Genomic DNA, 11,675 nt, shown 5'->3' with positions numbered 1-11,675 from the left:
ACCCCACCCCAAGCTCCTCATCGCACCTCGTCTTCCAGTCCTCCTCCAACTTGGACCTGTTCTTGCGGGCCGCTCTTTGTTTCTCCTCAAGTCGCTTTTTTTCTTCACTAGCTTGATCTAGAATCAGCACAGCAGTGAAAACCGTTACTCTACACGTAGAGACTGCCCGGCACAGCACTCAGCACCATCACTTTATGGAGTCAGGTATCAGCACATCTCCATCTTAACAGAACACGAACACCACGAAATTTATCCTGTCAAAATTTTAACATATCCCCAGGTTCGCACGCAAGACCCGGTCCTCTCCTACAGCTTTTGCCCTTAACAACCTCTGCATTTACCCAAGGTGCCGGCTTACTCTTAAGGCCAAAAAAAAATCATGTTAAAATGCTTCAGTGAAAAATTGGGTGGAAAAACTGAACACACGTGAAAATCTTCTAAATTCTTAGCGAGACCTCACAGAGCTCCTCCAGATTCCATTTGTAAGAAATTCAAACCGTTTTCCAAAGCGCTGTCACACTGATAATTCACGGGGAGGGTCAGTGTTTAGTTCGAGCAGGCTTTCTCAGCCTCGACCCTGCTGACACGCTGCACCCCATGATTCTTCGCAGGGAGCTGTCCTGGGCACGGCAGGACGTTAGCAGCACCCAGGGCCCCATCCACTAGATGCCAGCAGCAGTTCCCCAGATGTTTCAGCCAAAGTCTCTAGACTCGGCCACACGTCCCCTGGAGGAAAAACTGCCCCCATTCTGAGAACCACTGAATAAGAAGAAATGTAACAGCACAAAATAAAATGTCAGAATTAACCAAGGCCAAGCACTTCTTTGAGGCTCACAAGGTGCTATTTAAATTCTGAAATATGTAGTGAAATAACCAGTCAGAATGTAGTTAAAAGTTGATAAATGTGATATTATTGTCCCCAATTCTCCTCTGATATGTAAGATATGCCTCTGGCCGTATGTATTACATTAAATTAGGGAGTATCACTGAGACAATGAAATATGAGCTGCTGAGGTCCACCTCAGATTCCCAAATTTCAAACCAAAGTTTTTGAATTTAAATTGAATTTTAATTAAAAAAAAAAAATCTCTAGAGACTTCCCTGGTGGCACAGTGGTTAAGCCTTCACCCTCTCAATGCAGGGGGCAGGGGTTCCACCCCTGGTCGGGGAACTACATCCCACCTGCCGCAACTAAGGAGCCCACGTGCCGCAACTAAGACCCGGAGCAACCAAATAAATAAATAAAGACTTTAAAAAAAAGTCTCTAAGAGAGACTAAAGATGGTTGTGCTAACATAGTAAAGTGCTGACAGTGACCAGGAGTAAAACCAACCACCCTCCTCAAAGAAATCAATCTTCACTGGTGCCGCCATCAGGTGCTGGTTACCTATTTCCCCATTTTCCATGGCTCTGATGTCAGGACGTAGCCTGCAGTCTGTCTTAGGAATCACACTCTCCATTTCCTTGTCTACTTCATTCAAAACCATTGCAAAGCTAGTAAAATTATACATCTGAAAAGAAGAAAATGTTCAGATTAACATATACCGGGGCATAACACAGAATGAAACCCTGAAGGCAGAAACAGTTGACAGTGACCCCCTGTTCGGTGCTGACGACGGCCTTTCTCAGACCACACATCTCAGTGTTTTCACCCAAGTCTGCGCCATCTGTGGGAATCTGTCTCAAAGAAAGCCCCCCAGCAGGCCTCCCAGCGTGAATAGCTTCCACCACCATCACCTCGAAGGAGAGATACAAGCAAACCCAACATTCTCTGTTCTTCACTTAAATCCTTACTTGCTAGATCTGGCTGCACCACCTTGCATTTAACGACAGTCAGTCTTGCCCCTCAGTAATTGTTAAGGAAGCCCCCCAAAGCCTCACGCCAAGGCGTCCTGGCCAGACACCAGGAGGCCTGGACGGCACGAATGCCCCGTCCCGGGTTAGAAGCCACAGAGGGACGACTTAGGAGCTTTTGATGACCACCTGCCTCCTCCTGGTCCCGCCTGGGCCGGGGAAAAAGCACCATCAGAGCTCAGTAAACAGGAGGCCGCACTCAGCACGCCCAGCCTCACCTGGGTCGAATTGGGAGGTCGCGGGGCTATTCGCCACAGGAGAACGCTCCCAGGGATGACAAACACACTCTCGGAATCTGGCATTGGCATTTCATCTGACTCCTCAGAAGCGCTCATCTAGAAGAACCAACAGATGAACAAAACAAATGTTTTCAAAAGAAGATACTTCCAAATTGTAAAATAAACACCGCTGACTGCACAGCATGAGGATTTAACTGTACGAGGGCCGGGGCACCATGACTTTCCCGTTCTCACATCCTCACCTTTCAACACAGGCCAGGGAGCCAATAAACGCAGGCCTAGTGAGTAAGCGCTGTGAGCCTCGTGAGCCTTGTGTGTTGTCTCATTTAGGGTTCTGTGCATTCAAGCCATTATCATCACCATCATCATGCCTTTACTATCTAATTTACTAATATTTTTAAAGTTTTTTTTAAAGCCAAAATAACTCATTTAAGTATTGACTGGAACATTATGAGAGCAAGAAAAGATTAAATTCTTGGAGCATTTAACTAAATTTATCAACAACACAAACCAGTAGGGATCCTGAAAGCATTCTATAAAAAGAGAATTTAAAACGATGTAAGGCTAGGGGCTTCCCTGGTGGCTCAGTGGTTAAGAATCCGCCTGCCAATGCAGGGGACACGGGTTCAAACCCTGGTCCAGGAAGATCCCACATGCCGCGGAGCAACTAAGCCCGTGCACCACAACTACTGAGCCTGCGCTCTAAAGCCTGCGAGCCACAACTACTGAGTCTGAGTGCCACAACTACTGAAGCTGATACTACACAACAAGAGAAGCCACCACAATGAGGAGCCCACACACAGCAACGAAGACCCAACACAGCCAAAAATAAAAAAATAAATTTATAAACAATCAAAAAGATGTAAGGCTAAAAAAGAAACTAACATTTCCTCTGGTTGCACGCCCCCCCCACCCAACCTGGCAGAGCTGCTAGCAGCTCTCTGTATATTTAGTCCTTATGTAATAAACTCATAAAGTTTTTTTTAATAATTTTTTTAAAAAAATATTTAATTTATTTATTTTTGGCTGTGTTGGGTCTTCATTGCTGCACGCGGGCTTTCTCTAGTTGTGGCGAGCAGGGGCTACTCTCTGTTGCGGTGCGCGGGCTTCTCATTGTGGTGGCTTCTCTTGTTGCAGAGCACGGGCTCTAGATGTGCAGGCTTCAGTAGTTGTGGCTCATGGGCTCAGTAGTTGCGGCTCATGGGCTCTAGAGCGCAGGCTCAGTAGTTGTGGTGCACGGACTTAGTTGTTCTGCGGCATGTGGGATCTTCCCGGACCAGAGTTCGAACCCGTGTCCCCTGCGTTGGCAGGCGGATTCTTAACCACTGTGCCACCAGGGAAGCCCACCCATGAAGTTTTATATATAAAGAATTTAAGGCTTTGGAAAGATAAGTCATACTCCCAATGTCACAGTTACCAAATCTAGTACTGGCTGAGGTATGCAACTTTAAAAACAGGAGCAGGGAAGGGACAACACTGGTGACAAGCTCCCCCAAGGCATTTAAATATGCTCGGGAACACAGAAATCCACGGTGGCTGATGCACACGGGAGGCAAGAGTAGACACAGGGTGAGCATGAGGCTGACCTCTCTCTCCAAGGGGCAAGGCCGTTTTTCTACAAAGATTGACCAGGGATTTTCGGGACATGAGGGGGATTTTCTGGAATTTCGCCAAGGCCCTCCTCTGCCACCCCCCACCTCTGTAAAAGGAGGACGAGGCCATGTCTTCACCAAGCTGCCCTGTGTTGGCTGAGCCACTGCCCAGGAGTTCGGGTTGAGGCCTGGGATCCTGGAGCATTCCTTCTCCAGCCCCGTCAGTCTTGGGGTCACTGCAGAGAAGCGTCAGTGCAACCCCCGGAAGGAAGGAGAAGCAGCGGAGACCCAGGTGGAGGAGAAAAGTGGACTGTGCCCAGAGATGGAGGCAGAGGGAGGGGAGAAGGGTCCAGCCAGGGACGTGCCACTGCCGTCAACTGCACCAGCTGCTCTGTCCCCAGGACCCCGGTAACCGGTTTACAAAGAAAGCCACTCAGACATACACCTTCTGTTTTTGAGGAAGGTTAGGGGCTTCCTAAACTCTTGCATGTGTAAGAGTCACCTGAAGGGGCCCAGAGAGCTCGACACGGCGGGGCGAGGGGAACCGGAAGCTCTGAGACGGTGCTTCGGTGGCCGGTGTGATGCTCAGAGCAGACGGGGGTCCTGAGCTGTCCTCACCAGGAACCCCTGACCTCCGTCAACTCATCTGACATGTGGGTGCTATTGCTGTACCCATTTTATAAATGAAGGTGCTGAGGCGGAGAGAGGGTGGGAATCTGCCCGAGACTGAACCACTTAGAAGTGGGAGAAGCGGGATTCTAAGCAGAGCTCGTGCTCTGAATCGTGATGTCCGTTACTGGAAAGTCATCAGTCCTCCGACGCTTCCTGTCCAAATAGGTGCAAGCTCTCTTTAGCTCAGTCTGCTGAGCGGTCCAGCCTCCCGGGGCCCTGTGACGAAAACCTGTGGCCTCACACGGGGAGAGTCTAACGTTAAACTGTCCCGTTAGGAGAACGCTTAGTAAGAGGAGGACAGCCGTCCAGGAACGAATCCCTTAACTGCGATGCTCTCAGCTTCAGGGATCTCGGATACAAAAGGGCAACACAACTGCTGCAAGCATGAAAACGTACGTGATCATTCTGGGTGAAATTTCAAATATTCAAATGATCTCAACTGCTAATGCACATAAACAGAAAGGAGGACAAGGACACTGGTCTCACTAACATGAACTGCAACTTTACAAAGCAATGTTGAGCTCTATGCCGCGTGTATAACTGCACAGCACACACCCATACTCCACGGGAGATTATGTCAAACATTCGCTACCAAGGCAGATAACTGGTTCATTAAGAAGGTTCAAGGAGAAAAATTGCATGCATTAGCACCAAGTATAAGAGGTCACACTGTGACCCGCTAACAGGCCACTTCCAAAAGGATTAGTACAAATTTAAAGAGTCCCGTGATTCCCTCGATGCCACCTTCCGGGGTGTTCACCTGTTTGCTGTTCTTCTTCTCTTCAGTATTTTTCTTATCATTTTTTTTGTAAGCATCAAATGTGGCAGGGTCAACACTGTATAAACATTCTGTCCACTTCCCATAGAGGGCACAGAGCTTCTTTTTGCTGTCAAGAGAAACCGATGTTTAGCCAGCAATTTAACCAGCGTTTTGCTGTAATTGAATATTATTATAAAGATGCTTACAAATCAGATTCTTTAAAGAAATAAACATTTCCTTGCAGAAGAAAGAGTTTTTCAATTTACTGAAATGCTTGTTTCCTAGGTAATGGCAGATTTTAATAACATTTTATTTAGTGAACGACACCTATACCAGTCAGCATTTAAAATGGAAACGTTACCTTTTATCTTGAATGTAGCCTTCAACTTTGTGTAACTCCTTACCAAAAAGGCCGCATGGCTTAAAATTCAACACACATTTGTCCGCAGTCCTGTAAAGGAGATAGTGAGCTCAGGTTACCGTTCAACACAGAAGCCACAGGAGAGAACAGTGACTGTGAGAACCTTTCTCGTAGCAGCTGCTGCTTACTGACTTCCTAACACATGCCAGGCTCCACACAGAAAGTATCATAATTAACCCATAATCAGTACTGGACCCGCCATGGAGAAAATGTAAAGCAAGGTTCATAAAAAATAAGGGACTTGTTGCTATGGAATGAATGTTTGCCCACCAAATTCATGTAGTGAAGCCCTAGTCGCCCACGTGAGGGTATTTAGGGGTAATTAGGTCATAAGGGTGGAACCCTCATGAATGGGATCAGTGTTCTTCTAAGAAGAGATACGGGGAGACGATCCTTCCCTCTGCCATTCAACGATTTGAGAAAATGGCCAACTTCAAACCAGGAAGAGGGCCTTCACCTAGCATAAAATCTGCCAGCACCCTGACCCGGGACTTCCCAGCCTCCAGAACCATGAGAAATAAACGTCTGCTGTTGAAGCCACTCAGCCCATGGTGCTCTGTTACAACAGCCCGAGCCAACTAGGACACTGGCCTAAGGTCACAGAGTAGGATTTGAACCCAACTCTTCTCAACTTTCGTGTTTCTCCTGCCACCCATCCCCACGTGAACAACGCAAGCTAATCAGGATCAGCAAAATGAGCTGAAGGAGGCGGGAATGAACATTCCCCAAGGCTGCAGAAGCTCTGAGTTCACCAGTCTCCCCTAATCAGAAACTTTAACATAAAATCTGTTCATTAAATAGATGGGCTTTATTTACTCCAGAGCTATACTGTCTGGTTCTTAAATTATCATCAGGCCGTACTAGAACTTTTTAAAAAAGACTACTGGCACCCTCTGATGACAACTGAAGGGATAGGGCAGGAGGATGAAGCATCTCACTTGTGGTTTGTGATCTCCACGTTGCCGTACTGCTCAATCCAGAGTTTCCCCACAATGATGTTATGTACACAGCAGGTAGGATTTGTCCACGTATATGCTTCATTGTGTCTAGAGAGCAAAAAGAAAACCAAAGCCCAGAAAAATAAGTGAGAAGTGTTACTCTGTTTAAAAAGTGCATTTGCCTCAAATGCTATTACTCAGGATAACACATCAGACTGCTGGAGACGACTAAACTCTAAGACCCTAAAAACTCTGCTGGTGTTAATCACAGTAAAATAGGTATCATCTGACTCCTCTTACTGTTTCTTAAAAGGATACAAAAGCTTAAGAAAAAAATTCTATCTTTCTACCAAACTCCAAATTAAACTATGTACATAATCATCTTAAGCATTCAAAAGTTTGGTGAAAACATAATAAACAAAATTAAATTAGAAGTAGAAAACAGTCTATTTAGTACTTTCTAGTTCACCAAAGGGAAAAACTTGTGTATGTGAATAAGCTCCAATTTTATACATCCTTTGCTTTTGAAAACATTCGTTTTACATCTTCGTACATTTATGTCTAAATTTATTTTTAATTTACAAACAGTAAAATTCACTTTTCTTGGTGTATCTAGTCCTGTGAGTTTTAGTGCACGTGTAGATCTTTGTAACTACTACTATAATCACAATACAGAACAATTCCATCACACCATCCACAAATTCGCTCATGCTGCCCCGCTATGGTCAAACCCTCACCCGACCCTAGTCCCTAAACAACTCATTTGTTCTCCATTGCAATAGTTCTGCCTTCTCCAGAATGTTATATAGGTGGGATAATACACCATGTAGCCTTTCAAAATTAGTTTCTTCATTTGTATAATCCATTTTAAATTCTACTTATCAGTAATTTGCTCTCTCTTATTTCTGAGTAGTATCCTACTGTATGGACGTATCACAGTTTAACCATTTACTTACTGAAGGATGTTGGGTTGCTTGGTGATTATGATTGATAGTACTATAAACATCCGGGCACAGGTCTTTGTGAAAACATTAAGTCTTTATTTCTCCAGAGTAAACACCTAGGTGTGGACTGCTGAGTCATCTGGTTAACGTAGGGTTAACTCTGTAACCCTATGTTATCTGGTTAACATAGTTAACGGTTAACTCTGTTCTCCAGAGTGGCTCTGCCATTTTAGATTCCCCCCAGCCATATATGAGATTTCTGGTTGCTCTACATCCTTGCCAACACTTGGTACTGTCAGTTCTAAAAATTATTTTGATTTTGGACATTCTAATAGGTGTGTAGTGGTATCTCACTATGATCATGTATTTCTTTAACGACTAACGCTGTTGAGCATGTTTTTGTGTGCTCGTTTGTCATCCATATATCTCTTTGGTGACGTGTCTGTTCACATCTTTTGCCCAATTTCTTATTGGGTTGTTTGTTTTCTTATTGTTTTGAGAATTCTTTACACATTCTAGATACAAGTCCTTTGTTGATAAATGATTTGCAAATAATGTTTATGTATCTATGGCTTCTCTCCATTCTGTGAAGAGTGTTTTTCACTGAGCAAGTTTTTCATTTTGATAAAATCTAATTTATCAATTTTGTCTTTTCTAGACTGTGCCTCCGTATTATATCCACAAGATGTCATTGCCTAATCCAAGGTCATAAAGATTTTCTCCTGTTTTCTTCCAAAAGCTTATAATTGTATATTAGATTTTAGCTTATGGTCTATTTTGAGTTCATTTTTGTTTAAGCTGTGAGATGTAAGTTGAGGTTCATTTTTTTAACATATGTACTTCCAACTGTTCCCACACCATTTGTGGAGAGGACTATGCTTCTTCACTGAATTGGGTTTTTACCTTTGTCAAAAATCAATTGACTATGTTTCTATGGGTCAGTTTTTGGACTCTATTCTCTGTTCCCTTGATGTATGTGTCTATCCTTTTGTCAATACAACATTGTCTTGATTACAGCAGCTTTACTGTTAAGTCTTAAAATTAGGAAGTGGGAGTCCATCAATTCTGTTCTTCCTTTTCAAAACTGTTTTGGCTGTAGTGTTTCATTTGCCCTTCCATATAAATTATAGGATCAACTTCTCTTTATGTATCAAAAATCATCCTGGGACTTTTACATTTAGATTGTGTTAATATAGATTGCTTATAGATCAATTATGGGAAAACTAACATCTGAATTATATTAAGGATTCCAAGTATGGTGAGACATAGTATGACTCTCCATTACTCATAGTCTTTGATAACTGTAATCAGTGTTTTATAGTTTTCAGCATGTGGATCGTGAACATATTTTATTATCTTCGTCCTGCTATCGAGCCTATCCCAGTTATTATTTTTGTTATTGTATTTTTTCAGTACTAAAATTTCCAGAAATACTTTCATTTCTTTGCTCCAATGTCTTTCTATTCATTTTAAGAGTTCATCTTTATGTCATGAAGCATAGTTATAATAGCTGCTTTAAAGTCTTTGATACAGATTTCAATATCTGAGTCAACTTCGGATTAGAGTCTGTTTATTGTTTTTTTTTTTCTCTTTTTCTCTCACACAAGGAGATCACAGAGTACTAGACTTTCTCTGACTTATTTCGCTTAGCATAATGTCCTTGAGGTCCATCCATGTTGTTGCAAGTGGCAAAATTTCATTCTTTTTTATGGCTGAGTAATATTTGTGTGTGTGTGTGTGTGTGTGTGTGTGTGTGTGTGCGCCACAATTTCTTTGTCCATTCATCCAACGATGGACACTTGAGTTGTTTCCATATCTTGGCTGTTGTATGGAATATGTATAATATGTATAATAATGCTGCAATGACATGGGGGTGCAGATATCTTTTTGAGTTAGTGTTTTTGTTTTCTTTGGGTAAATACTCAAAAGTGGAATTGCCGGATCATAGTAGCTCCACTTTGAATTTTTTGAGGAACCTCCAAACTGTTTTCCATAGCGGCTGCACCAATTTACATCCACCAACAGTGCACAAGGGTTCCCTTTCCTCCACATCCTCACCAACATTTATTTCTAGTCTTTTTGATACTAGCCTTTCTCACAGGTGGGAGGTGATACCTCTTTGTGGTTTGATTTGCATTTCCTTGATGGTTAATGATGTAGAGCATCTTTTCATTTACCTGTTGACTATCTGTATGTCTTCTTTGAAAAATGTCTATTCAGATCTTCTGCCTACTTTCTAATTGGATTTTTTTTCTTGCTATTGAGTGGTATGCATTCTTCATATATTTTGGATGTTAGCCCATTATCAGATACATGATTTGCAAATATTTTCTCCTATTCAGTAGGCTGCCTTTTCATTTTGTTGATGGTTTCCTTTACTGTGCAGAAGCTTTTTAGTATGATGTAGTTCCACTTGTTTATATTTGCTTTTGCTCTTTTTGGTGTCAGAGTCAAAAAATCATTGCCAAGACCTATGTTAAGGAGCCTACCGGCTATGTTTTCTTCTAGGAGTTTTATAGTTTTCAGTCATATGTTCAAGTTTGTAATCCATTTTGAGTTAATTTTTGTGTATGGTATAAGAGAGGGGTCCAGTTTCATTCTTTTGTATGTGCCTGTCCAATTTTCCCAAAACCATTTATTGAAGAGACTGTCCTTCTTCTGTTGTATATTCTTGCCTCCTCTGTCATAAATTAACTGACCCTATTTGCATAGACTTATTTCTGGGCTCTCTATTCTGTTCCATTGATCTATGTGTCTGTTTTTATGCCAATACCATATATTTTAATTACTATAGCTTTGTAATATAGTTTGAAATCAGGGAGCATGATGCCTCCAGCTTTGTTCTTCTTTCTCAAGACTGCTTTGGCTATCTGGGGTCTTTTGTGATTCCATAAAAATTGCAGGATTGTCTATTTGTGTGAAAAACGTCATTGGAATTTTGACAGAGATTGCACTGAATCTGGACGTTGCTTTGGATAGTATGGACATTTTAACAGTATTAATTTTTTCAATCCATGAGCACAGAATTTATTCCATTTACAACTGCATCAAAAAGAATAAAATACCTAGAAATAAATTTAAACAAGGAGGTGAAAGACCTGTATATTGAAAACAACAAGACAGTAATGAAAGAAACTGAAGATGACACAAATAAATGGAAAGGTATTTCATGGCAATCTTTTTTCTATTGCAAAAGAAGAGAACTTTCAACTTAACCTAATGTCTAAGATGTACCAATGTGATTGTTATTTCAATATTTCTCAAAGTGAATTCACTTTAAAAGACGGTTAACCAAAATATTATCATAATATATAGAAAGCTTGTCTCATAAGAACTGTCATGCAGTGATTAACTCCGTTTTATCTTAAAACAGATCCAAACAAACACCACAGTCAAACATCAAGTTAAACTTTTTACACATACCTAGGCTGATTAACAATGGCTATTGCCATGTTTCTCAAATTCTTTTACATGATGGTAGAAAATTTACACTTCATAAAAGCAGTTTCTTTGTCTCTACCTTTAGAACAAGGCCAAGACTGTGTGCAAGTGTATATACTAATGAGTAGGTACACATGAAAAGAGGTAAAGGCGTGATTCTGACTCACTCAAGGAGCTCCAACGTGATGGTTCCTTTGGGTTCTGCTTCTACGCTCTTCCCCCAGAACTTCAGTTTGGGATAGATTGAGCCATGAAAGATGAAATCATTGTTTAATCCTTCAGCATGAAATGCACTAATGGGTGGGTGATGGCTGACCTGCTCAGAGATGAGTCTGAAACCAAGGTCATCTCTTAAGATTTAAAAAACAAACAAAAAAAGGTAGCGTTATATAATAAACTGTTATCACAGAATGTATACATTACTGTCATTTCAGTGAAAAAGCAATGTTAAAGTATTAAGGAAATAGATTTGACAAAGTAAACAACCCTTTGTTATCATCCTGATGGAAGGACAACACACGAGCAATTGCACATATGCAACCCAAACAACTAAAACCAATGTTATTATAAACCTAGCTACTTAAACACATTAAAATAAAGAACACCCACGTGAATTTGGGTGATTTTCATGAATTGACAATATTAGCCATGTAAATTTAAAACCTATCATTCCATTTATATTAAGATTGAAGAATCTAATGTATCTCCTTTACAAACATCTAAGGAATAAATGAGATCAAAACTTGTGGAGGGAAGAGAAAGATTCAGAAAAACTAAAGCCAAATGAATTCCCTGTGTGTAAAGAAGCAAGCTAC

At 41.6% G+C, this 11,675-nt stretch overlaps 1 protein-coding gene across 9 annotated transcripts in view; it reads right to left on the bottom strand.

The window, feature by feature from the left end:
• The window catches only part of OSBPL1A (oxysterol binding protein like 1A), a 216,257-nt gene that overhangs the window by 5,568 nt on the left and 199,014 nt on the right, over positions 1-11,675 (bottom strand). For all 9 annotated transcript variants that reach the window (XM_024757869.1, XM_024757867.1, XM_024757870.1 and 6 more), the window contains 7 exons: positions 11,028-11,210; positions 6,476-6,583; positions 5,478-5,567; positions 5,117-5,243; positions 2,072-2,188; positions 1,387-1,510; positions 27-117 (listed from right to left, as the gene is read on the bottom strand). In XM_024757869.1, coding sequence (XP_024613637.1) covers positions 27-117; positions 1,387-1,510; positions 2,072-2,188; positions 5,117-5,243; positions 5,478-5,567; positions 6,476-6,583; positions 11,028-11,210 — 840 coding nt within the window. The remainder of the gene's footprint in view (positions 1-26; positions 118-1,386; positions 1,511-2,071; positions 2,189-5,116; positions 5,244-5,477; positions 5,568-6,475; positions 6,584-11,027; positions 11,211-11,675) is intronic.

This window comes from Neophocaena asiaeorientalis, unplaced genomic scaffold (assembly GCF_003031525.2).
Source record: "Neophocaena asiaeorientalis asiaeorientalis breed wild unplaced genomic scaffold, Neophocaena_asiaeorientalis_V1.1 scaffold142, whole genome shotgun sequence".
Classification (NCBI taxonomy): domain Eukaryota; kingdom Metazoa; phylum Chordata; class Mammalia; order Artiodactyla; family Phocoenidae; genus Neophocaena; species Neophocaena asiaeorientalis.
Note: the sequence above shows the minus strand (reverse complement) of the source record. Positions and strands in the feature narration are given on the sequence as shown.